At 41.1% G+C, this 27,912-nt stretch overlaps 1 protein-coding gene and 1 long non-coding RNA gene across 3 annotated transcripts in view; one reads left to right on the forward strand and one right to left on the reverse strand.

Annotated features, from left to right (window-relative positions):
• LOC119474323 overlaps nucleotides 1–27,912 on the reverse strand; it is a 58,140-nt gene that overhangs the window by 1,310 nt on the left and 28,918 nt on the right. Inside the window, exons 2-5 of one of the 2 annotated variants that reach the window (XR_005203556.1) lie at nucleotides 12,501–12,617; nucleotides 8,949–9,069; nucleotides 2,123–2,208; nucleotides 1,726–1,981 (exon numbers count right to left, since the gene is read on the reverse strand). This is a non-coding gene — a long non-coding RNA (uncharacterized LOC119474323). The remainder of the gene's footprint in view (nucleotides 1–1,725; nucleotides 1,982–2,122; nucleotides 2,209–8,948; nucleotides 9,070–12,500; nucleotides 12,618–27,912) is intronic. The other variant, XR_005203557.1, reaches the window with a different exon arrangement.
• On the forward strand, nucleotides 925–17,385 carry LOC119474320 (RAS guanyl-releasing protein 1-like). Its single transcript, XM_037746288.1, has 17 exons — nucleotides 925–1,165; nucleotides 1,753–1,925; nucleotides 7,208–7,313; nucleotides 8,802–8,864; nucleotides 8,955–9,086; nucleotides 10,367–10,520; nucleotides 10,684–10,857; nucleotides 11,649–11,765; nucleotides 11,854–12,129; nucleotides 12,539–12,619; nucleotides 13,426–13,530; nucleotides 13,706–13,815; nucleotides 14,281–14,425; nucleotides 14,575–14,611; nucleotides 15,014–15,145; nucleotides 15,822–16,138; nucleotides 16,227–17,385. Exons 1-17 carry the CDS (start codon nucleotides 1,029–1,031, stop codon nucleotides 16,359–16,361), a joined length of 2,394 nt encoding a protein of 797 aa, XP_037602216.1. The 5' UTR covers nucleotides 925–1,028; the 3' UTR covers nucleotides 16,362–17,385.

Genomic DNA, 27,912 nt, shown 5'->3' on the forward strand with positions numbered 1-27,912 from the left:
TTACTTTGCAGATTCAGATTATTAATAGAAAATATAAATCAACTCATAGATTATGATGTACTATTATGGATTAAGCTACCCGGCAGTATATAAAGTAGTTGAAATTATATATATATATAATATTTGTGTTACTAATAGTGCTGCAATAATATTTGTGTTATAATAGTGATGCAATAATGTTTGTGTTACTAATAGTGATGCAATAATATTTGCGTTATAATAGTGATGCAATAATATTTGTGTTAATAATAGTGATGTAATAAAGCATCACTTATTATAGTCCAGTCAAATCATGTTTTTCTGAAATGGGAAACTCTGCATAATGAGTACTTTTACTTTTGGTACTTTAAGTATATTCTGATGCTAATCACAGCTGTTACCCTGCACTATATTCAGTTTTAACAGTTTTCTTCATCTCCTTGTATTTTTATATCTGGTATATTTTTTTGTACTTTCTTTTTTGCACTACTAACTTTTTTACTGCCTTTTTGCTAACATGTTTTGCACTATGGAATTGTGATGCTGGAAACTTGAATTTCCCTCGGGATTAATAAAGTTACTATCCATCTATCTATCTATCTATCTAATGTACATTTACTTCTTTTACAGTTTTGAATGCAGGACTTTTACTTGCAAGAGTATTTTCACACTGTGGTATTGCTATTTTTACTTAAGAAAAAGAGTACTTCCTCCACCACTGGTAAAATGTGATCAACTGCTTCTCATTTTGTTGGTTCTTCCTCTATAAAGAGAGACTTCACCCACCAATGTAATTCTTTGAAGTAAAAAAAAACTGTAAGAAGAAGAAGACTTTTGACGCACGTAGTAACACCTGGTTGAAGGACACAGATCCCACTGTGTGTGTGTGTGTGTGTGTGTGTGTGAGTGACAAGCATCGGCACCACGGCCGCCCACTCACAGACTGAAGCTGGGTGACTCTTAATTGTGTAACGCTCATTGACGAGTCAGCACAATGCTGCTGAGAGCGCGGAGGAGGCGCACCGATCCGAGCCGAGCAGAGCGATGCAATGCTCCCATCGAGGAGAACACAGATGGACAGCCTGGTTCAGCCGCTCGTCGCCCAGTACCTCGCCATGGGATGCCAATCAAAAGAGAACAACCAAAACGAAAGTTTAACGTCGGACGAAAAGGGAAAGGATGAAGCGTAAGTCGGATCATCTTTTTCGTGTTTTTTACTGAAGAGTTTCTGGTGTGCTTTTTACTGAAGAGTGATATTTACTGAGAAAATGTGCGCACTGATTCAACAGCAACTTGGTCATCAAGAGTTGTGTTAGTGAATCCCCTTAGTGGTTAATAAACAGTCTGATTTTAGTGCGTAAAAACAGCTACCCAATTATTTTACGCACAGGTTCTTTAGTCTAACCTGTTGTTGTTTTCGGACCTGCTGCACTTAAACTGCTTATGTGTCTATAAAATTCCTTCTTGTTTACTAGTCACTCAACAGTTTAAACTGGATGTCCGCAATCAACTGGTATTTCCCTCAAATTAAAGGAAGGAAATGAGAACAATGAAGAGCTAAATTCCTAGGGGAGGTTCTTAAATTCAAACAATGGCTCCAATTTTCTTGTGAGATGAAACAGATTGTTTCATATGTGTCATAACCTGTGGTTCTCATAAGATTATGGTTTGAAACACGTGTACATATACATCCTCATAGGCACACTTTCATTACAACAAGTCCTCCTGTCCCCTTCTGTCACTCACTCTTCTTGTGTTGGTGTTTTTCTCAAGGAGGGTGACTCCAGGATGCTCCAGGTCTGGAGTTTCTCCTCCAGGCCGCCCTCACAGGTTCCACAAACCCAGCCCGGCCCATCCCGCCCCGGCTAAATCCATGATGTCCCTGGGTCCCCTCACCAAAGGGGGGAGCTGGGAGGAGCTCATCCAGGCATGTCTGCAGTCCTTCGGTGAGTCCATGCTGCTGACCCTTTGGCACTAGTGTTGTGTTTTACTTGGTGGAATACTGCAGTGTAGGAGCACAGGTGTTTGTGTGACACTGCAATCTTTTGTGAATGTTTTGTCTAAGTTTGACACATGCTTTTCTGCAGAACTTGTCTGTGTTATTGAGAAACAATAAGCTGATAAGCCATGTGAGATCACATACTGTTATGGTTTCCCAGAAGTCTCTGTTTTTCCCGACACTTCTCCTGGCATGTTGCTGCAAAACCTCCAACAAGTTTGGGCAGGCCTCTATAGAAAATGAGAAGGCATTCGAAAGTGAAACGGATTTTCTTAACACAGCTGAATTTCTGTTGAATTTTATGTTTTGAAGAGGAAATCAGTCCTATGGATGCTTGTCAGTCAGATTGTTTTTTTTTTTGCTTCATGTGATGGAAAACAGTATTTGATGATTGCATGCATTATGATTTAATGTTTCTGCAATCGTATAGGCTGCATTGTATGTGTCTGTATCAATATTTTACTGTATGCAAGATGTATAGAAGATTAATGAAAAAAGAAAACAGCAGTGATTGAGTAGGCTGTAGCTGGATCAATCAAGCAATGATCATTGGCTTCATCAAGTTGTCTGGAGTGCTCTCAGAGTTATGGTGATTGCGTCTCTGAAGAGACAAGCTTTTCAAATTGCCGTTGCCTGGTTACACACAAATGGAGCAAGAGCAATGGAGAGGCGTTACAATGGGCCGCACATAAAATGACATCCCATAACTACATTTATCCGCGGAGAGGTAAAACCGGGCAGTAATGACAGCCTGCTGCTCATTTCAGATTCACGAAGGAAACTGAATTAAGTAGGAGAAGAAGAGTTAAGGAACCCTGTAGTACGGCATCATAGCATGAGAGATCCACAAGCACATGCTCAAGATGGTATCTCGCTGAGTACAGTGTGGGGTTTTCCTTGAGCGGCCTCTCCTGATGAAATGTAACATAGTCCCACTTCTCCTCCTGGCCCACATCACAGGCGAACCCCCTGAGGTCCGCGAGTCCTGCCACCTTTTCAAATGTGAGAGTGCACGTAAGAGCTATTTGAAGGATTACCTGATGGCAGCTTCAAGCCTGGCTGAGCCGAAAGGTCAGCTCCCGCTAACAGTGGTCCTCAGATGCTGACCAGCCTTTGAAATGCAGAGCGCTGTGAGGTGTGGATCAATAGCTTTTGACATCATCATTCTCTCTAGACCACACTGCACCGCGCCGCACGCTCTGAACATGCCCAGTGTCGAACTAATTCATTTAGTTTTCTTAATCTGATTACATATCATTTTCATTGATATGAGATTTCTTTTTTATTAGATATATTTTATAAAATATATAAGACATCAAACAATATGATTCTAACAGTGAGGCTAACTATTTCAACGGTTTATCCATTATTGTTTTAGCTATTTTACCATTTATCAACTGCTTTTAGCTCACTTCTTTGTTCACTTGCTAACTACTTTTCACACACTCTTTGTCATGTGGTGCTCAGGTGTTATAGCTAACTCAATATGTGGATGGAATGGGAAACACCAGAGGCCCAGCGATACGATATTATCATGATACTAAAGTCACGATACAATCTTAAATATTTTGCAATATGCTGAGTATTGCGATAAGATATATTGCGATATATCGCGAATTATTATCTTTTTTCAATTGCACGTTATGCAGTTTGTCAACATCTGTTTTATTTAATAAGACACAGTTTCACTCTGTTCATCTCAGAGTTTTCATTCACATATCTTGAGGTCAGAGGTCAAAGGACCCCTTTGAAATTCCCCTTTCCTCAACAAAATTTAGCGTAACTTTGGAGCGTTATTTAGCGTTCCTTCCCGACAAGCCAACATGACATGGTTGTTACCGATTCCTTAGGTTTTGTAGTTTCATATGATGTCAGTGTCTTCACTCTCACTTCACGACTGAGCCCGCTACAACCTCTGAAACACAGATAGCGGCCAGATTGTTAAGAGATTATTACTTTATATAATAAAAGACTGATACTTGACATCCGTGTATCAATACAACATTGCCAGGCAAAATATCACGATAGTATGGTGTATTGAGTTTTTCCCCCCACCCCTAATATGTGGCTATATTTTTTAAATCAAATCATGAACTTCAATTTTATAAAATTATTAGAACTACAATCTTTTAATGTACCCGCTGGCAACTGCAGTGGTGCTTCAAGGAGTACAAGTACCTCATCACTGCTCTAAAGTATGAAATCAAACATAAAGTTACAGTGAGTCCTGATTATTATGGAGGTGTTTGTTCAGAGTACAGAGAGAGATAACCATCATTTGGATTCCTCTAAAACAAAGAGACCATCCAGACTGATAGGCTCTGCCTAAACAAGGAAAAGCCACATGCAGGTTTGGAGCGGCCGATGGACGTCAAAGATAACCTTAAAAGTGGGCCAGGCGCTGCGTGCCCTCGGCTGTGTTTATCACCATACAGTATCACACGGTTCCACTGTAGCGGGCGGCAGCTTCCCTAATTTTCCAGTCAGGAACAGACGGACCAGAGGGGATTTCCTCTTGCAATTAACCCTGCACGGGGAGGGTTAGTGGTTGGAAAGTTGTGAAAAAAAAGGATGGAGCAATTGTTTACCTGATGTAGAGTCACGACTTCCTGTTGTGCATTCGGGTCTGACTTTTCTGACTCTGATTCACACCTGATTGTTACCAGTGTGAGCTGATAATATTAGTAAAACAGGCTTATAACTGAGTTTACCACAAATGTCAATAAGAAGAAGAAGTGTGTTGCTTTATATACATATGTCTTAACTGCTCCACAGTGTTACTGCTTTACCCCCCCCCCATGTTACTTTAAATGCTAGACATTGTTTCACTTCTCCTCCCTTTTACTCTCTTATTGACTTGACTGGTGAGGTAGTTGATATTCACCGGATTTGGCTGGTAGAGGCTGCGTGTTACAAACAGAAACACGCCCCATGCAGGGTATGAGGGCTGGATTAGTCAGCTGCAGCTGGAGCGGTGAGTTGCTTACAGATAACAAAGATTAGAAAACATGTTGCCATGGCGTCCGAGGTATTTCCAAGGTGATACGGTTTAAAAGTGGTTCCACATACGCCTGGTGTCCTTGATGGTGTCAAGATACTGGTGAGGCTTAAAGGGAAACAGCTTGAGAAGAACTCACAAATGTTTCTTCACATTTTCAGTGTTCAATCTACAGATTGTCAGACGAAGATGTAAACAGAATAAAATGCCCCATGAGATATAGATAATATTTTCAAAGATGCAATTAAACGCTCTTCCTCTTTATGTCATCCACTAATTCACTGCAGTGGTTTTAAGGTAATTGTTGTGTTGCTTCGCTTAAGTGGGCAGGAAAATGCGTTTTTTGCAATTAAAGGTCGGACCTGGCATTGTGATGTTATGTAATGTTTTGTACACATGTAGGCTCATTTTTTAAAGTGGTTGACAAGAAAATGTATCACTCCGTGAGTCTCAAGATGTCGGTCGCATGGTATCATCAGACAACCAAGATAAGAAGAGGTGGTCTGGTCACAAAGGGAGGAAGTGAGATATATACGCAAGGAAAAAGGAAGCGAAAGAGGTAGTGAGACAAGCAAGCCACAGAGGTTCACACAATCAGAGGAAAAGGCAAATCTTCAGACACGGGGTCTGTGGATAATATGACGAAATGTGTTACAGTGGATGCATCAGTTGGTGTTTTAGCTGGTTAACCTAACCCTTGATGGAATTATCAATGTTGTGGTTTTCACCTGTAACACTTGAGGGTTATTCAGTGTTGAGGAGCCAGTTAAGAGAGCGGATACATCTTTCTTTTCTTGTCCTCAACCTAGTTCACAATTTAAAGGGGACATATCATGCTCATTCTCAGGTTCATACTTGTATTTTGTGTTTCTACTAAAACATGTTTACATGCTTTAATGTACACAAAACACATTATTTTTCTCATACTGTCTGTCTGAATATACCTGTATTCACCCTCTGTCTGAAACACTCCGTTTTAGCGCCTGTCTCTTTAAGAACCCCTCCTGAAAAAGCCCTGTCTGCTCTGATTGGCTTGTGAGAAAAATATGGTGCACCTTTGCAAAGGTAGTTCTCAATCTGTGGGCGGTTTATTCTAATGAGCCCGAGTTTGTGGGTTGATAGGCACTCCAGATACCCAAATATATGTGCACAAGCAAAAATGAGTTTTTCTTGATATTTTCCCTTTAATAAAATATAATCTATTTTGCATCCCAAATATTATAATTAAAGGATATAGGCCTTTAAATACTGGGGGCGTGATGAATAAATGCAAAATACCCGCCTACGAATATTATATGTCTAGGGCTTTTATTGTGAAAGGTAAGAACGGAAGGACTGATATGCGTTGCCTTTGTCAAGGTTGAAAGGAGTAATAAAGTTTGCCGTCTTGGTTCGGACTTATAAATATAGGTGCAACTCAAACCGCTCCGCACAACGTGATTGGTTGATTCCTTTATTTCCAGCGCAAAAGCTCCGAAAAATCAACCTTGTTCGGGAAAAAAATTACGGCACTTTTTTTGCCATATAATATTCACATTCTGTGTGAAAGTATTCATGACAAAAACAACAGTTCAGAAAAACATGTTGACGTGCAAATTAAACGCATGAAGAAAAAAAAAAACTTACTGGTGGGTAAAGGCTTTAAGGCTGTGATATTCTATATTTTTCTTCTTATCAAATTATCAAAACGAAAAGACCAAAACCACCAATGAACTGATTCAACTAACAAGTATTTCAAGATTATTCTTCTGTGCCATAGACCTCCATTGCATTCCAAAAACTATTACACATCAGTGAGCCACTGGGTGACATGTTCCTTCATTACTACAAACACGGGCACTGTGACCACATTGCTGCTGCTGACAATTCTCACTAGAGTAGCAAATGTGGATTAATCCGCGGCTGAAAATAGTCCCAAACAAAAGCACTATTTACTCCTGTTTGAGTAAGATTTGCTAAAAATTACAGTGGCCAGCTGTTTTAGGTAATTACTTAGCCTTTTTTGAAAATGAAAGTATATATTTGTGATTGATTTTTTAAATATGAGATGGACTAACACATTATTGTTGTTTTTTTTATGGGAAAGATATAGAATATCACTAGCCGTATCCTAACAACATGTGTCACCTCTGATGCAACTTTTATTTTAAGGGGATGACATGTCGTCTTCGTTTTTTCTCCACTTCGTAGCAATGAGGGTAAATTCAAGTGTGTGCATTTTTGTCTTGCAGACTCCAATGGTTGTGTGTGTGGGAGCAGCCACCTGTTGAACATCACCCTGACCATGCACCGCATCCACATCTCCTCCAGTGATCTGCTGGACAAACTCACCACTCTATATCCTTCGACAGTCCCATATAACCGCTATCTCAACACACAGGCAGACGAGTCAAACAATGCACCGGCCAATTTTGAGCACCAAATGTAACACGGGATCAGATCGCTGGCTCTGTCGTGTGCTGCTTTTCCTTTGGTTGTCAACAGCAACGGGCAATCAAGCTTGCACTTGGCTTACAATGCAGCCTGTAGCTGTCAGTGCAAAATGTGATAGGCAAGTGGCAGCTCGTGTTTACTCCTGCTGTCAGTTGCTGTAGACCTTTTACATCTCTCTCTGTGTGAATTCCCTTCACTCTGGGCCTTGTATCCCATGCATTCAATAACAGGGAGTCTATTACTGTCGTGAATTTGGTCTCTTTCAAAATGTTTGATTAAGTCTCTTTCATTTTCCCCACTTCACACCTATAAAAAGGCATGTTGTTTTTTTTGTAGTGACTTGAGCGAAGGGCCTGTAATCTAGGCTTCCATTCAAGAAACAGCAGTGGCGTCACAAAGCCTCTCAGAGGAGCCTACTGGCCCCGGAGAGCAGCCTCTGGGTTTCAGGTGTTAATTACCTCTGCATCTTTCACATACAGGTCCTCTTCAACTATATATAAACACAGACCGTCCATTGCTTAAAGAGGCCCGTGCTCACACGAACCCACGTCAGAGCATGAAACGCCGAATGCCCCTCTGCTATTTTTAACCCTCTCGTTCTGAGCTGAAGACCCAAAAGGATACATCAAATGAATTCAGTGTGTGGGTGAGGATGAGGTAAGAGGAACAGGGGCCATTAACAGCCTTCATCACAGTCTGGCCTTGGGATTGCGTGGGCAGTTCTTCTGCTCCCATGACGCAATTAGCCTTTTTATGTGCATCACTTCAAGCTGATTTCTGCCAATTGAGAACTCTGTTTATAAGAGCTGCTTCATATGATAAGAATGGCTTTTGTGTGTGCTGTATATAGATTGATAGGGCCGTGTTTGTGTGGTCAACATGAGCAAAATGGAGAGGCAGAGCGACAATATTAACCTTATGGGCTGATATCCTTAGAGTCTGACCACTAAACAATGCATGTTAATCAACAGTTGATCCACACAGTATATGAGGCATTGATTATCTTTGTACATTTTGTTATTCACTTGCTTCTGTATGCCAGCATGATTCATTCGGTGATGCTCATCAGAGTTTTGCTTCATGCAGTCGCCTCCTCCCACATTACCAAATGCCACTTCTGTTCGCCTTTTAGTTTAGTTGCTGTAGTTTTTAAATGATGAGTTGTTTGTGCAAAGGAAACCCTGCAGTCCAATCAAACATATGTTCAGTATTTACTCAAAACACACTGTTCCGAACAATGTCGACGATCAGCAGATTTACTGACAAAAAGCCTGAAACGCTGCTGACTCCTGATGTGAATCTCCAGCTTTAACTTTCAGACACTAAAACCCCACTTTACTTAAGTTAATAATCACAATCAGTCAACGTCAGCTCCTTAACCAAAGTCTTTACATTTAAAATGGCGATGGACAACGAGCAGCCGACAGAGTGCCAGAGGATATGCTACCTCATCAGGTCAGTTTAACACACTGACCCACTGTTACGAGTCTAACTTTAACCGTACGTTCTGTGTCAATCACATACGGTATCATGTCTAACCTGCAGGCATTGGATCCATGAATTCTGGATGATGTTCCGGTTGCACCACAGCTTGACAGACAGCCTGGACCAGTTCCGGGAGCTGATCCGAGAGCAGGGACAGGAGCATCTTTGCTCTCTCCTAGAGACCAAATGGATGTAAGTGTTAAATCTCTGACCAGCTGGCAACTGAGACATTAGGCCTACATGACACTCAGTTGTTTGTTCAGTCACGGAAAATACTGAAATCAGTCACCATCAAGAACACAGACTTTGAACTGTGAATGGTAGAATTTTGAGGCTGATAATGTAGCTTCAAAGTTACATTAAACGTTTGTTTTTCACAATGTTCTACACCACATATACTAGGGGCGTAATGATCGATTAGGATCGATGTATCAATTCAATGATGAATGATCCAATATCATCGATACAAAGTGAAAACATATGCCTTTATTTTGAAATTCCCATGGAACGTCTGTGTCACCATTTCAGTCCAAGCACACCTCCTTCCTAAACATTCAAACAGCGCTTAAATATAAGAAACGTGGCACTTTATAATGAACAACAGGAGGTCTATTTTAATGTTTTTATTAAAAAGAATAGATTCTTTTTCATTTAAATGTCTGGAAGAGCCCAGTAATAAAATTGTCAAATCATATTTTAGTTGTTTTTTGTGAGTTGATATAAATGTAACCTATTGTGTTAAATGGGCAATATGGTGTCCAAATAATCATTATGATATTGTATTGTGATGAAACTTGTGAATTACACCCCTAACATATACAGTAATTTTGTGTGTTCTATATGCCACACTTGACTACTTGGACCGCAGCAAACAATTATTTTCATTATTCCATTATTTTCTCAATCAATCAATTGATCATTTGTCACAATTTCCCAAAGCCCAAATTTATGTCCTTTCAGTGTCTTGTTTTGTCTGACCAACAGCCCCAAATCCAAAGGTATTAAATTTACTATCATAGAAGACAATAAAAAAACAGTAAATATTCACATTTGAGAGGTTGGAACCACTGAATTGGTGAAATTAAATTTTGGTTAAAAAAATGATTTTAAATGGAACTTAAAATATTACTTTACGACTTAAAAAATGTAAACAATGATCAAAATTGCCAATTAATTTTCTGTAAATCGACTAAGCATTTCAGCCCTATTCAAATCCAAACTGTGTGATTCATGGCTGCACCATTATGTCAGATGGAAACGTATGTATAAATGTCAAAAATGTGCATGTAATTCAGCATGTTGTTATCTTTGGAAGTGTTCGCTTCTTGACTAGAATTAAAAATAATGAGAGATGCCGGGCCACATTACCACGAGTCAGTACTGATAGACACCACAATGTCTAAAGCTGTAATTTTCCAATTTATGAAGACATGCTATTAGTTAACGTTAACTTGATCGACGGTGTGTTGTAGAAACGAACGGGACTGGTCGTGGAAGGCCAGCCAGAAGATCAAAGCTAACAGCAGTAAAAAGAGGAAGGTCTCTCTTCTGTTTGATCACCTGGAGCCCAGTGAGCTGGCGGAGCATCTCACCTTCCTGGAATTCAAGTCCTTCTGCAGGATATCAGTGAGTATACAGACTATAAGACTATTTGAGTGTATATCTTTTGCAAGTTCATGATCTGTTTATTTGGCATGCATCTCTGTGAACTGAGGTATTTCCTCTCCACGGGAAATGCCTCACAGTTTCCGTGCAGCAGTTTTTATGCTCCTCTCTTTCTCTCTGCCAGTTTGTAGACTATCAGAATTATATCCGAAGCTGCTGCATGAAGGACATCCCTGCGATGGAGCGTTCCATCGCCCTGTGTAACGGTGTCTCCCAGTGGGTTCAGCTGATGGTGCTGAGCAGGCCGACCGCTCAGCTGAGAGCTGAGGTTTTCACTAAGTTTATCCACGTGGCACAGGTAGTGGTTAAATGCACCCCTCACTACTACTCTTACACTTGCTGTTCCGGGTTTTAGCAGAAAACACATTTCCTCTTTGCTTGCATCTACATGCTATTGTCCACGCGCCTTATCTAACTAATGACAGTCTATTGCCACACTCTAAGCAGCACACTATAGGTGCTGCATAATTGGCAGTTGCATAATGCATATTCACAGAGAGCTGGTAATGATTCTCAAGAGCTCTGCTGCAGGCTTTTAGCGTATTCGAAGATTTTACCAATAGAAAATTATTAACTGAATGCAAGCTAATGGAGTCATCAAGTGGAACACACTTAGAAGGCGAGGAGTTTGTGGAAGTGGAAAAGAGAGAAATGACTCGTGAGCTTAGACCTTGCTTGTTAAAACCACTCCGATGCGAAGCTGCATGCAGCCCCGCTGAGAAGCAATGCGCCGGCCTCAGGGAGCCGTTAGGCAGCCTTGTACTGGAGGACCTCTTGCACTGTTACACTAATGCACCAGTCTGCTGCTGCTCACTGCTGTCAACCTCAAAACCCAGGGGTGTGGAAACGAATTTCACACCATAATGCTTCTGTGACAGCACGAATTTAGAGAACTGAAAAGAGAGGGAAAAACCACTTCCAAAAAAGAGTGAGATATCAGAGCGCAGTAAGAAAAAGGCAACAATATAAGTGGCTTATGTAATGGTAGTGTTGTGGATTATATAACCAGGGCTACCTGGAACAAGCTTAATTGTGCGTGTTTATGAGTGTGTGCGCGGATGGACTGATATGTGTGCTTTTTTGTGTCAGAGTCTACATCTTATACACAATTACAACACACTAATGGCGGTGGTGGGAGGGCTTTGTCACAGCTCGATCTCTAGACTGAAGGACACCACCTCACATGTACCCAATGAGGTCAACAAGGTAAACGACACCTACTATACCACCATAACATCCAGCTGATAATAGAGGCAAAACATCCTCATAAAAAGAAAATCTATTTCCTCCCCAGGTACTGAATGAGATGACAGACCTGCTGTCCTCTTGCAGAAACTATGACAACTATAGACAAGCTTACCACAAGTGTACAGGTTTTAAAATCCCCATCCTGGGCGTCCACCTGAAAGATCTGATTTCGGTCAACGAGGCCATGTCAGACTATGTGGAGGACAACAAGGTGAATGTCCAGAAGCTCCAGGCACTCTACAGCCACATTCATGACCTGATCCAGCTCCAGCAAATCCCTCCCAGGCTGGACGCTAACAAGGACCTGGTCCATCTGTTGACGGTAGTGCAACTTTGCATTTAGATTCTTTATCAAATTGTTTCACGTAGCTTCATGTGATTCACTTGATTGTATGGAATGCAAGCACAGATGCAAATGAGCGCGTTACAGCATGTGGATTGTCCGCGCTTCTGTGGGTGTTATGAGAGTCTATGATCTATGAGTGTGTGGGTGACGAACTGAGTGTGAATGAGAGAGAGAGTTCAGATTGCTATATTGTTGTGCCATCTGTGTGCGGTGTTTTAATCGTACTTGAGCGACACAAGGCCCATGAAGCGGTAATAGTTACCCTGTGACCTAATAATGCCCTCATCAAAACATGTTTCAAGGAGAAAAATCTAGATATACAGAGAGCTCTTTCTCTTTCTGTTTACCTCTCATGTGCTGACATGTGTCCTGTCCTTCCCTACAGCTGTCCCTGGATCTGTACTACACTGAGGATGAGATCTATGAACTCTCCTACACCAGGGAACCCAGGAACTGTAAAGCACCTGTAAGTGATAGAAGCACTTTAAGTTAACAACTGTTAGAGTTTGATGAAAAGATTGGTACCACTTTCATGTTTGTAGACTAAATATGAAGCTTCAGCCAGCAGCTGGTTAGCTTAGCTGGAAACGGGGAAGAATCTAGCATGTTAACTAGCTAGAAGTTAAATCAAATTATTCAAACAAAAGCTGAGTAATGCTTAAAGGAATAGTTTGACATTTTGGGAAATAGTCTCTTTCTTTTCGAGACTGAGATAAGAAGATTAATGCCACTCTAATGTCTGTATGCTAAATATTATGCTATTTACAAACATGATGGGCCTACTGTTGTGATTGGTCAACCGAACCAAACTTTTTGGATTCCTCTTCAGTTCTGCTCTAACTAGCTTTGTTTGAGGGCGTGCCAAACTAGCCTCTAGGAAAAGTGTGTTACTTGGTGACATCACCACTTTACGGAGGAAAAGGCGGGACTTCAATTAAGGCGTTTTAGGCATTTCAAGAGCAGTGTTTCTGTAGGGGAGAGTAACTCCCTTTGGCGTGGACTTTGGGCTTTATAACTTTGCAGACCTTTTTACATGCACAAAAAATATATAACACACTAAAGGAAAGGAGAAGTCTTTAAACTCTGATTTAACTCTATTTCCCAAAATGTAGAAGTACATGAATGTCCTAAGCATCATCCTTCGCCAGTATTCCTTCTGCTTCTGAAGGTTGTTTATAGATTTAGTGAAACAGAATCGCTTAGATAATATTTGACATGTTTATCTGCGTGTTCAGGCTTGTTTTTTTTAACAACGAATTCATTTTCTATCAGCCAGCCACCCCCTCTAGACCTCCAATGGTTGTGGACTGGGCCCCAGGAGTGGCTCCCAAACCCGACCCCCGAACCATCAGCAAACATGTGCAGAGAATGGTGGATGTAAGTGCATCCTCTTTTCAAGTGTAGCCTCCCCATAGCTACCCAGCAATGCTGTTACATAACCATCAATTATTGTGACTATTCTTTTGGATGCTGCCATTTTGACAGCCTGCTCTTGCAGCTATTGTGTACTAATAGACAAGGAACAATGGTGTTTGCCTCTTGTCTTTCACAGTCCGTGTTTAAGAACTACGATCACGACGAGAACGGCTTCATCTCTCAAGAGGAATTTGAGAAAATTGCAGCTAGCTTTCCGTTTTCCTTCTGTGTCATGGACAAAGAGAAGTGAGTTTGTTTGACGGCCGCACACACATACGCTCTGAGCTCATTTTTGACTTCGGAGGAAAGGAAGAAAAAAATGGTATTTGTAGTGACGAGTGTAGAAACAGGAAACATAAAATAGCTGCAGAAGTAACCATAACCACCACGACTCACTCACTGTTTTATTTCTCATGCACTTCCAGTGGTACATGATGCTCACAACCCACAGAAGAGCATGTGATCCCTCATTTAGACATAAACCTGAAAACCACCGTAGTTGATGAGACTGTTTTCACATGACACAATGACAAAGTGGTATAGTGTTTAAACCATGTGGCAGACGAGGGTGCAGACCAATAAATCAGGTTAAGCTAAGATCTGAAAATGTCTGTCAAAGTGTATATATTCTGTATCATTTACAACTCTATTTCCTCTGTTAAATTATATATATATATATATATTATATTGTGTGTTTGTGTGTTTGAACAGGGAAGGCCTCATCAGCAGAGAGGAGATCACAGCCTATTTCATGAGGGCGAGTGTCATTTGCTCCAAACTGGGTCTTGGCTTTGTCCACAACTTCCAGGAGTTCACTTACATGAAACCCACTTTCTGTGACAACTGCTCAGGATTCGTAAGTCACCACACAAACTCAATGTATGATAAAATATAGAAACTGCTTTACTGCTATGTCACAATCTAAAAATTCTGCAACAATATGTAATCTTGTTTAAGTTTTGCTTTTGTACAGTGATGTGAAAACAATTCTATTCTTCTTCACAGCTGTGGGGTGTCATCAAGCAAGGCTACAGATGCAGAGGTGATTATTTATTGCACTCTATCTTTTGCAACTTAAGCTTGTCTATCTTTTGCCAAATGTCAGTCAGTATCAAATGAGTAGAGGTACACAGAGTCTTGTGGGGAGCAGGTGAAATGAAGCTATCTTAAGACGGAGTAGTGTGGTTTTCTGTGTTGCACACAGCTAGCTGAATCTTGCAGCACATGAAAAAAAAGAAAGAGTGCGCAGCCAGAACCACAGTTTTCCCCCCTCCCCCGTCCCTCAACTGATCTGAGAGCTATTTGTTTGCCTGACAGTAAGCATGCAAAGGGCTGAGAGTTGCATTTGCAAATGAGATAGCGTTCAAAGAAAAGTCGGTTTGTAAATGCTAGACTAACACTAGTTCCTGTTCTGACATGTCGTGCATTCTTTTGGCTCGATCAGACTGTGGGATGAACTGCCACAAGCTGTGCAAGGACCAGGTGGCGTTTGAGTGCAAGAAGAACGCCAAAGTGGCCAACGCCATCGACAGTCCGACGCCGAGCTCCACGCCTGTCACCATGGGCACCTCAGAGGGTGGGTTTTGGTGATGGCGGTTCATTATCAGCATAAACACACTCACACAGTTTCATTCATCACAACAAATACATGTCTTTTACACAAGGATCCCAGAGATGCACACTCTCACAATATGAAGATAATAACTCGCACATGATATGGCAGTAAGTCCCCACGACAGGTGCCATCTGGTGGCAGGGACTTTTTAAGGCACATGTTCAAAAACACCAAGCAGTGTTATTTCCTGTAATCACTGCCTGCCACACTGTGCAGAAAAACAATAAAAGACACTTTAGTTTGCTGCAGCTTAAAGCAAACAAGTGTAAAGCACAAGGTCTACTGTCAGGGTGATTTCCCTCCAGCTGTCATTAGGAACTGTTTCACTTACAGTAACACTACCCACCTGCCCTGAGAAAGCCACTATATTCAGAACAGAAGAGCTTTCGATTTTACTTAGTGTGGATTGACACATCAAGCATCTTAAAAACACGGGGGCTATATTAACAGCCCATCTTCAAATGAGTCTTTGTGACGTGCTATTTTGTCACGTCGTTTATTTCACTTGTTTCTAATTTGAGTCATTTTGGTTTGTGGTTGTTGATTGCTTAGATCTAGTGAGATTATTCTCCTTTAAGAATCTGCATTTTCCATTTGTCTTATTTGAAATAATGACTGATAATGTCCCACTCTCCAGGTTCAGAAGAATGTCCTTTCCCCTACCCGCCTGATGACTGGAGCCCAGACTCCCCAGTCGTCTCCTATGTGAGGCCTCGGAGGGTCCATAGCGGCACCCAGACAGACGAACCCCATCTTTCCTCTGCATCCCCCGAGGCCAGCCGCCCTCAGCCCTCTCTGCTGGTCCCGGCAGCGCCCAGCCTCCCCTCGTGTCCCAGCCCGGTGCCCCAGAGAAAACAGCGACACTGTGCCAAGTGGGAGAACAGAGCGTCTGTTGCGCAAAAGCCTAAAGAGCCAGAAGAGGAGAACAAACCCAACTATGAATCTCTGGAATCAGTGAGTGTGAAATTTGATTTTTCCTCCTAAGAAATGCACATTATAAATGAATACTGTACATCAAACAAATCTTCTATGTGTTTCCCAGGATAACCAGAGGCTCCAGAAAGCCAACGAGACACTACGTAGGAAGCTGAAGGAGGCAGAGCGGGAGGTGGAGATACTAAAGACACTGCTAAAGAGGCATGCTCTCCACCCTGTGGAGGAGGACTCCTCCTCCTAGACACACACACATACACTGGACCTCCTCTAAGGAGACTGGTGCTGCCACCCTATGGCAGCATGTATAAATCTGGATCCAATGAGTTATTCGTCATGAACAGTGCAAGTATTTGAATGTATAACGTGGGATACAAAGCACATAGCCAGTCAGATGCTAATGGTACACAATCAATCAAAAAAAGCCAATCAGTATGTTACCATTAAGGACATTGTTGAGGTGTGTATGGATTTTTTGGAACCAGCTACAGGACGGAAAATACAGTTAAAAATACATTTAAAGAAGTGAGCAGAAGGAGCCCCTTTACTGTGTTGTACAGTTCACAGAGAATTGAAATCGTTGCAATGAGCATTACTCACTTTCTTTAGTGAACCATTAAGAGTAGTTGGAGTTGGAAAGGAGTTCCCTGTTAAAGGTAAAGATTAAAAAAATATTGGATGAGGGAGTGCAGTGCTTTAGCTTGAAAATAGGGCAGAATGTGTTTGATTAATTCTTGATTAATAACGAGACTAGATATTTATGTTAAACATAAAATGGAAATCAGACAAGAAGTTTTTAGTGTATATCGAAGGTGCATCATTATTAATATTATTATTATTATTATTATTATTAAAGACGAGGGCCCACTGATGATAGCAGCAGAATGAAGGTTGGATGTTGGATGTACAGAAGTGTTGCTCTGCATCATTGTCCCTGTTCATAGTCAGTGCTTCTGTTAATATTTATTGTCTCAAACACTACACAGGTCATATAGAGAGTGACAGATGTGAACATTTTGTACAGCGTACTGGTACTTTCAGTGAATTATTTATGCTTGTGTGCATCATATTGATACTTTTTATTTTCACTGTGCAGCCGTGTCATGTTATTATTGTGCGGTCTATTGCAGCAGTGTTGTACTGTGAGTCAAGCTACATGTGTTTGTAATTTAAATACAAAGTATACACAGTGCCATCTTAATTAAGTCATCCTTTCTCTCAGTATTGTTCTCTTATTGTTATAATAAATACTGTATTCTATATAAAAATCGCTGCTTGTGTTGCTCAGTTTGACCACTGGGGGTCACTAAAGCCTCATACTATTTCTTCAACTTCTTGCTAATGATTATTGACAAGTTTTCAGACTCTCTGGGCCTTTTTCTATAAATGTTGCACTCTTATTAGCTATCTGTGTGTTTATCTCCGACACTTAATGTCAAATTAAAGAGCAAAAAACATCACAAGGGGATAATTTTCTCCACTTTATCAACTAAAAGAAATCTTTAAAGATGAGGAAAGCATAAGAAAATAATGTTAAGAGATTCATGTAAGCATCATCCTCAGCAAATTGTTCTAGAAAATGGAGGGATGATGAATTTGTGACATAAACCTAAAGACAGGCTGTGTCACCCTGTTGTCTGGAGACTGTGACAATCTGCCGTGTCCCTTGGGCTCGTTGCTGGTAATGAGTCTAGCACCGCACACATGATGTTGGCCTGTAGATAATGAGAGGGCAACTGTCTGCTGATGGAGAAGCAGAGATTCAAACCAAGTACCTAAAATCATTCAGCTTTCTTTAAGCAATACTGCACACAGCAGGTGATTTTACTCTGGTGCTCTGATGTGCATTTCTGTGGTGGTAATTCATCCTCGGATAAAGAAAGCCATTTGACTCAAATTATATTGTGCTTCTTTATTTCTTGCAGCCATAATGACTTGTTGCCTCGCATCGACTTGGCAGTGAGCAGAGACCCAGTGAAAAGGGATTGTCTCTGAGGCATAGCGCCAGCTCCCAAAACCTAGCCTCGGTGACAGCTAATTTACTTCTATTTGAATGTGACACCCCGCTGCAAGGGAGTAACACCCCGTAAGTCTACCAGGCACTGTGCAGGCTAATGCTGAATAATTTCCAATATCATGGCTGGCTGAGAGAATGTGACAGAGAGACCATGTGTTAAACTCGAGGGGCGATGCCCCAGCAAAAGCTGCGTTTTTCCCTTCATGGCAAGCTTGAAAGGAGAAATGTATGTACCCTGGCATGTTAAAGTAGTCATCATAAAGATAAATATATCAGTCTGAAATCCATTTACAGAATGTAAACATAATTAATTGTGGTGCATTTAAGCCTGAAGGTGCAACTCTCCATACATCGAGAGCAAAATATGACACTTCAAAAGTGTACCTCATTATAGTGTGCAGACAGTGATGATTTATCACCCAGACATCAGTGTACTTGGGGGAATTGGGCCATTGTGAGATACCCATAAGTTAACTAAATCTGCTAAGTCTAATGAACACACTCCGAAACTAATTAGGGAAAGATGTGGAACATCCCATTATGTCCCCCTGATAGCAGAGTGTGGGACACAGCGAGTGCAATGAGAACACAACACATTTAACACACTCTCGTTTCAAACAGTAGGAGGAACAGCCAGCCCCACAATGCCTGTAGGTGATGGCAACACCACTGCCGAACTCCACTAATTCCCTTTGATTATTAAACTGAGTTCATTAAGTTCTAACGATGGCCAAAGGACCCTTGTGGGAGAGCAGAGGAGTGGAGGTGGAGAGAGAAAAGAGAGAAAGACACACAATTTGTGGAAATTTTCCGGAGGTGGCTTGAAAACCGTGTGAAGCCATGGTGAAATGTTTAATTAACCTTGATGATAGTGGAGGAGTTTAACAAGAGAAGGGCTGTACAGGAGTTTGCCAGCGGAAACATCATTGCTCAGCTGTGTCCCTTTTTGGCCTTTAACAATCATGTAGTTTTTGCTTCATAATGCAGACTAAATCCACTTATCAGCTCCTGGTAATGCTGCAGAGAAGAGACAAAGCCTGAAGCTGATACAAGGCTAATGAATTTGTGGGCGACATTGTTGACTGTGAATGTACCCACAAAGCAACATCAGCTGACATTTCTGGCTTCCTCAGGATAAGGCTCTGTACACCCATAAAGGGTGGAGAATTGTACATGAAGTGTCTTCTAGAGCTGCAACGGTTAGTCGACTAATCAATTAGTCAATCGTCAGAAAATAATCGCAAAATATTTTGATAATCGATTAATCGTTTAAGTAATTTTTCATGCAAAAATGGCATAAAATGCAGTTTTCAGCCAAAAAACAAGACGGAGCCAGTCAAAAACCAAGACGGCGACAGTCAAAAACCAAGACGGCGACTGTCAAAAACCAAGACAGAGCCAGTCAAAAACCAAGACGACGACAGTCAAAATCCAGGGTGGTGACAGTCAAAAACGAAGATGGTGATGGACAATATTTTGGTAATCGTTAAAGCACTTTTTCCATGCAAAAATGGCAGAAAATGCTATTTTTAGCCTCTCAAATAAGGAGATTTCCTGCTTTTCTCCATTTTATATCATATTTAACTGAATATCTTTGGATTTTGGACTGATAAAACAATACATTTAAAGACGTCTCCTTGGAGTTGTGAAACTGTGATTTTTCACTATTTTCTGACATTTCAATCAATAATGAAAATAATCGTTAGTTGCAGCCCTAGTGGCTTCACAGTATTCCTCTTGCTGGCATACAAAACAACTTCTCTTCTTGTAGTAATGGCTCCCCATCGGGTTTGGCACGGGCATCTATTTTGGCTGGATACACAGAAGCATAGGCTACTTAATAACACCCACAAAAACACATCCCTTATTTAGGCTGTTCTGTGTATCCGAGTTAGACTGTTTGTTCCTGTGACTTGTTAGTCACAGTATGAATAATACACATCATGAGAAAAGAAACAGCTTGGAGGTACATGTTGTTCAGGTAATGTGAGATTTATGTTAATATGCAATTCACAAGTGCAGCTGTCAGGATGATTTATGATTGATTCTCACTCTCTGTTATTGCTCCTCAAGGTGTACTTTAGTGGAAAGCGAAGACGTAGTAGATAGAAAACAAGCTCTAAATGTTGTAAATGCGCATTTTGTGCATTTGAGCTGGTTTGAAGAGCAGATTGTCAGAATAGCTTGTTTTATGTGGTATTATGCCAAGAAATTGTACATCATGAAGCTGCCAAAGTACATCATAGCATTTGATGTAAAGTACTTGCCCATGCCAAGAACAGAAGGCTATATGGTACTGTATGTAACAGAGCAAAGACTGCAGAAGAGGAAGATTTATTGATGAAAAAAGGAAGCGGGCGGGTGAGAAAAAGAAGAAAAAATGGAGAGAAAACGAGCTGAGAGAAGAGCAGATGCTGCGGTGCTGGAGCAACCGGAGCGCCTTCGACAATCAGCAGAACCCTCTGAAAACAACACACTGCCGAGATCAAGGAAAGTGAAGCAAAGCATTGCAGCAGAGGAGCAGATATAGAGCGAGGAGGGGAGGAAGTAGTAGGAGGAGAGTGAGTTAACCCCCAGTGAGAATCCCTGATGAAGGTGAGTAACACAGAGCAAATCAAGCACTCGTCTGAGCCGGTCTGTATCTGAACCCTCTAAACTCAGCATCTCCTTCTGTTTCCACTGAGCAGTGGGACACAGTTGGACTCCTCCACCCGCCTAATAGGAACCACAGTCTGCTGCTTACACCAACACAAAAATACAACGTGCAGTACAGATCAGTGAAATCAGAAATTGCCATGATGTTATGGTGGACAGCTTGTTTTCATAACACACGTGTGCCTGTTTTGCAGGATCCTCTATAAAGACTTGATGTACTATAAAACACTAAATTTGAAAATGTTATGTTTAATGTTATTTAATACATTAAAACCAGTGGTGCTCAAAAGCTTTAGATTATTTTATATTTATTTGAACTTTCTCATTTTACAGCTAGGCCGTACACTACAAGATGATTCGGAAAACATTTGAGGCGAGAAATAGGCATTAACGTAACATAATATTGATTAATATTTGATCAGCGCTGCCTAGTTTGACCGTTTGGTCGGAGTTCGCGAGTGATTGACAGCAGGCTCTCATTGACCTCAGATCAGCTCTTACTGCTTGTTTTCCTTCGGTCTGTGAAAGCTTGCAGATGCCGGAGGACACAGAGGCACATGATTTTTTTCAGGTTACCTGTTTCAACAGCAATCAATTAACAACAAAAAACGATGACAAATATTGTCCAGAAACCCTCACATGTACTACATTTAGCATTAAAAATATGCTCAAATCATAACGTGGCAAACTGAAGCCCAACAGGCAACAACAGCTGTCAGTGTGTCAGTGTGCTGACTTGACTATGACTTGCCCCAAACTGCATGTGATTATCATAAAGTGGGCATGTCTGTAAAGGGGAGACTCGTGGGTACACATAGAACCCATTTTTATTGACATATCGTGAGGTCAGAGGTCAAGGGACCCTTTGAAAATGGCCATGGCAGTTTTTCCTCGCCAAAATTTAGCCCACGTTTGGAGCGTTATTTAACCTCCTTCGCGACAAGCTACTATGACAATGTTGGTAACAATGGATTCCTTAGGTTTTCTAGTTTAGTTGAGCCTGCTGCAACCTCCAAAAGATTGATTGCGTTAATGCGTTAAAGAAATTTGTGTTAACGCGTTTTCATTGCGTTAACTTTGACAGCCCTACTTATTATCACTAAACACAAACTGGGAATGCCATTAGCTTTACAGATAGTTGGTCATAAACCAAAATACTGGACAATAAACTTTTCGACCTGATGATGGCGCTAGATAAAAAGTCAGGGGATCACCAAAGACGGTACGATTCATCCTCTGGAGCGCATAAAATATATCTAGAAAATTTCATGGAAATCCATCCAATGGTTGTTGAGATATTTATTATTATTATTATTATTTATTATTATTTTGTCAGGACAAAAGGTGGCGGACTGAACGACCGACATTGCTAATAGCTTGTTCACGCCTCTTTGCATTACAATAATATAATGTAAAAGCTTGTAGATTTTCTCTTTCACTTATTGCCAAGTCATGCAAGGTGCAATAAAACAGAGAACATCAACTTTAAATTAATTTCTCTCCACGTATTCTTGTTCTGGCAGGACTTTATTGTTTTCCTGTAGGCAAGACTTCTGCAGCTGCCGCAGCTCGTTTACATACACCAGCCTGTAGACAGTGTGTTTGCACAGCGTATCTCCAAACAGTCATAGTTTGCTCCAATATGTGTGTTCCAGCAGGAGCAGATTCAGTGTGGATCTCATAGAAGTAGACAGAAAATAAAAACTGTGAAGACAAATGTAATAACCGGAGTGATGTTTTTATATTAATACGTCGTGCACAGTGTGATAACACATACAATGCATCATCTGCAATAACTGCTGCATGTCCACTGAATGTGCCCCTATAAAAAGTGAAAACACAAATTAGATGTAACACTGTGCTATTAGAGAAAGGATAGACTCTGGCAGCGAGCTGCGTATCGTATTCTGTTATGTCTCCCTGATGGAATCATTCTTTAATTAGGGCCTAGATTTGAGTGGGCCAATATTTCCAGGCTTTTGATTCAACATTTCGACCCAGGAACCTCACTGAGTTTGTGATATTCACTCCAGCACATGGTGCACTAATGCTACAGTCAAATCCAATCATTCTCAAATTTCAGGGCTTTTGAAACACAATCACTGCGCTGGAGTTGTGATCATTTGTTAAATGGAGCTTCAGTTTGCCTCGGCAGTGCATCCATGTATAATGAAACGTTGTTCTTTGCAGCAATAACACAGAGAGAGTGTGAGACTGTCCATTTACTCACAGCATCAGTCACACACCTCTCCATCATGGCTCGATGAAATAGCCACAGGGCTTTAATGAAGGCCAGCAGGCTGTTTAAGAGTCTGCTGGTTGCAGTTGGAGAACCACCCTCTGTTTCTCCAATGACCCTGGACATAAGGACATGATGTCCACGTGTCCAGCACAGTCTACCTGAAATGTCTGGAGGCAGATACCGTGACGTATGTACTTGGCACATCATAATGACACGAAACCATTGATATCACTTAATGCTCAGCGGCGATACATCACTGAAAGGTCAGAAATAGAGATGCTTCTATCATTCCCTCCCCACGTCGACTCTATATTCTCTTTGAAGGTCAGATCTCCAGGTGGAAAAGTGAAAAATTGAAACTATACAGTACAGTCGCTGCATGATGAAAAAAATTTATTGTACCATTTCTGTTCAAAACCTAGCTGCTTTGATTTTATTGCTGATTTGTACTGACAGCATATTAAATTCTCAATGAGGTACATGAGCAAAACATTCCTCTACTTGCTACTTACAACTACTTACTGTTCAGGAGATCACAGGGGACCTGTATCTTGTATAAACCAGTTAAAGGAATAGTTCCACATTTTGGGAAATACACTTGTTCGCTTTCTTGACAAGAGGTAGATGAGAAGATCGATACCACTCTCATTTGTACAGTAAATACAGTATGCTACAGCCAGGTAGCTTAGCATAAAGACTGGAAAGAGGGGGAAACAGCTAGCCTGGCTCTGTCGGTAACAAAAAAATCCACTTACAATCAACTCTTTGACTCACTACTCAGGCTGTTCTCATACACCGTGCATCTATTAGCAGAAATGGAATATAATATTCATAACTATGTTTTCATTAGTGTATAATCACCTGAAACTAAGAATCGTTGTGTTTTCGTTAGAATGAGCCCTTCATATCTACATAGGGAGCGGGTCCTCTTCACAGAGTCCAGTCCGCCATGTTGCTCCACCATGTTTCTACAGTAGCCCAGAATGGACAAACCAAACACTGGCTCTAGAGAGAGACTTTCACGTTTTTATGTTACTTGAAGGCCACCGTAGTCCTCCGATATGCTTGTGAAACTGCGGTAATGAGCCGCAGAGTGCAAAACCGTGGTACCGCCAGCCACCGTCTGACTTCAGTTGCTTCTAAAGTAGTGTTATTGTGGTAAGGATGGCCTCTGAGCGAGGCGAACAGTGTTACCACGGTTTTGCACTCTATGGCTCACGTTACCGCAGTCTTGGTAAGGGAGGAGTGAGCGGAGGGGTACCCAGTTGGTTGCAATCTGCAACCACACCACTAGATGCCGCGAAATCCTACACACTGTACCTTTAAGAAAAAAAGTCTAATAGATGCTGGACAGTCACCTTTAGTGGCTGCTTTGAATCAACAATGACTCCTGTTTTATTTGTAGACTTACATCCAACCATTATTTTTTACTGTAATCATCGAGGATCACCTTGCTGATCCCTGGAGTCAGTAGTGTGATTGGCGCAAGTTAATTTGGGTCAACCTGAGAGAAGTTTAACACATCACACACACAACTCTCCACCATCTGTGAGCAGCCAACCCACGGGGAGCGGCCAACTGTTCAGATTAATGTGATCTGATGCTTTCCTCCCTGCAGGCGTCCCTGGAGAGAGACCATTAGCATTGTAGCCACTTCCTTCAGAGCAGGATAACGGGAGGTGAAAGATGGTCCTGTTTTGTTTTTCAATGTTTAAGATTGGAGTACATTTGATCAACAGACAAAACAGAGACATACAGTACCTGCACTGCTCATCAGTCATTTATGTGAGATTGCTGCAGCGAGGTAGTCAGGGAGCTGCTCGCAAGGTCTAATCTTTCAATCGACCCACAAGGTCCAGGAATACGGCTGACTCCTGACCTTCCTCGTGCCTCGCCAACGGCATGAGAGGAAGAAGCCCGCAGATGATGTGAGCAGACAGCTCAGACCTGTGCAGCCACAGCTCTTCATTTATATATCACATCGCCTGGGAACCTCTCTCCTGGCATGTCAGAAAGCCTCAAACTCTCACGTCCCAGTGGAATGAGCGAGCGGTGCAACGTGCTGCACAAATTGAGGGACAGACCATGTCGACTCCTGGAGAGTTGGGTATTTTGATGAGCATAGATATGTGGGTGCGAGCACACTTCTCCCCACTTTTACATTTCCCATCCGCAGTACTTTTTGTTGTTGCCTGGTGAAATATTACCAGCATGCTGCACAAAACTACATCTAAGATGTGTTACTTTGGACATGAGCACTGTGAGCCGTGTTGCAATTGCTTGCAAGAGTTCCTTACACTTGAAAGTGGAGTGGGAAGTGGACAGAGAGAAGGAACAAAAGAAATAATGAGCAAAAATAAGGTCACAATGCAGCCGCCGCGGTTCAGAGTACCATTTGAAGAATTCTGTAGTCAACACTGGATAGACACTACAAACTACATGCAGTATATTATTAGATAGCTATATCATTTACTTTTTAATACTGTTTCCAGCAAATTATGAACCTCAGTTATCAATCACACTTTTAAGAATAGCCTGCCATGATTTGTTTTAATTCAGTTTTATTGTTTTGTGCAAGTTATTATCTTTGGAGATATCTAAAAAAACGTATATTGCTGGGTAAGAGTTTAACACTTACTGTATTTGTCATCTCTTACTGTAGGTCTGAGATCAGGTGTTGTTTGGTTACTTGTGCAAACACACATATGGGCAGTACTATTTGTGAACATCCAGCAGTCATACCTACTGTGGTAAGAGATCTACTTGCATATTCAATCCAACTTTTTCATCCTGTTTTATCAAAGCAAATGATTTGTTAAAAAAAAAAAAATCAAAATCAAACACTTCCGATGAAAATGTGTCTCTTCCCTGCACGACTGTCTCTGTGATTTCCTGTTTCTCACTTATATTTACTTGCCAACGTAACTTGGCGAGCAAGCCTGCAGTTACAGGAACCTTTGCATGGAACAGAGCCATTTAAGTAGCTTTAATTATAATATTAGCATTCCCTGCACAGGTTTATTGCAAATCTGGATGTAAGCACATGCACCATATATACCACGCACTGCGTCTATAGAAAATATATAAAAATGCCCATGCATAGTCTCCAGTGAATTACCTCTAGGCTACTAACCCAGATAACCCATATGCTTCCTCTACAGGTTCACCCTCCCCCCCTTCCTGTATCTCATACTTGGTAACCATGGCTGCCTTAGGTGTCACATTGTCAACCTATTTTAAGAAACTGTCATCCCTTATATAGAGTACCACATACACTTTGTAGGAGGAAGCTACTCTATTTGTCACACTGATAGTTTCAGTTGTTAATGTTTAACTAATCTCTTTATAGCACATGCGATGTGTAAACACAGAAGCAGCAGGCCATGTTATGTTGGCTATACAAGTCACTCATTAAGATAGATATGTTTTACAGACATGTACATTACCAACCTGTATGTTTTTAGTCATGCAAGCAGTGTGGTTTTATTTGGTGCAGACTGAAATATCTCAACTACTACTGAATGGATTGTCATGTAATTTGGTACAGATATCCATGTTACCCAGAGGATCAAACCTAATGTGTTTGGTGATCCCCTGACTTTTCCTTTAGTGCTACTAGCAGGTTAAAATGTTCACTTATACTGAGTGAAATCTCTCAAAATCTACTTCAATCTACTTTTACATTTGACATTCATGGTTCCCAGAGGATGAAGCGCAGTTCATTTGGTGATCACGTTTCCCCTCTCTCAACAGTTGTGGTTTTGAATGAAATGTCTTGACAACTATTGGATGGATTGCCATGAAATGTGGTACGCAAGATGAATTTTAACAACTTTAGTGATCTCTTGACTTTTAGCGCCACCATCAGGTCAAAACACGCTCAACTGAGATGGTGAATATGGTGATTAAACCTGCTAAACATCAGCATGTTAGCATTATCATTGTTAGCACGCTGACATTAGCATTTAGCCGAAATAAGTACAGCTTAACAGCTTAGCATGGCTGTACACTGCAAAAACAGCCCTACTAGAAATAGGCCAAAACAAGCTTTTTTTACTTTCTTAAAAATCCTTTATTGCAGTGTAGACTCTAGGTCTTGTTTACACTTAAAGGGATAGTTCAGGTGTTTTGAAGGTATATATCCATAGTCAGTGTATTATTTATAGTAGATGGCGATCGGCACGCCCCCAGTTTAGAGAAGCAGACAGGAGTTACTGCATGGAAGCAAAGCAATGTACTGCTGTGGACAGGGACGGCAGCAAAATATGTTTTAGCCACCTGAAAGAAAGGCCAACCTAAAAAAATCACTATCAGTTTAAGTGTACGCTATATTCAGAATATTTTCCCCATTTCACCTTGCTGTGAGACAGCTATACTATGTTTCCGACCGGGAACTGAAGCCGTTATCTATGCTCTGGCCATTGTAAAATTACAGTTTTTTTCAACGTGGCTTTGGCGAGAGCATACATGGATACGTCGGCTTCAGTTTTCCGTCGGAAAGGGCTGTTTGATGGCAAGGTAGAGCGGTGAAAATATTCTAAATATAGCGTACACTTAAACTGATATACATTTTTTTAGGTGGGCCTTTCTTTTAGGTGGCTAAAATTCATTTTGCTGCCGGCCCCGTCCACAGCAGAACATTGCTTTGCTTCTGTACAGTAACTCCTGTCTGTTTCTCTAAACTGGAGGTGATGCAGACCGTCATCTAATGTAGGTAATACACTAGATAAGTATCTCATATAACCCCACTTCAAAATACCGGAACTATCCCTTTAATCTTGAATAATATGTCATATAACAGATGATTTAAGATATGTGAAAACAGGATCAAATAAACAGCAGCTATAGTTAGAACCAAAGAAATCAATTATTTGACTAAGA

This window comes from Sebastes umbrosus, chromosome 16, assembly GCF_015220745.1.
Source record: "Sebastes umbrosus isolate fSebUmb1 chromosome 16, fSebUmb1.pri, whole genome shotgun sequence".
In the NCBI taxonomy this organism is placed as follows: Eukaryota; Metazoa; Chordata; class Actinopteri; order Perciformes; family Sebastidae; genus Sebastes; species Sebastes umbrosus.

Excerpts from the sequence above, each read along its gene's own strand:
- LOC119474320 (XM_037746288.1), top strand. The coding sequence starts at position 1,029 with ATGCTCCCATCGAGGAGAACACAGATGGACAGCCTGGTTCAGCCGCTC. Across the intron at positions 12,620-13,425 it reads CCAGGAACTGTAAAGCACCT|CCAGCCACCCCCTCTAGACC; the intron begins GTAAGTGATAGA and ends ATTTTCTATCAG. Across the intron at positions 15,146-15,821 it reads CACCATGGGCACCTCAGAGG|GTTCAGAAGAATGTCCTTTC; the intron begins GTGGGTTTTGGT and ends CCCACTCTCCAG.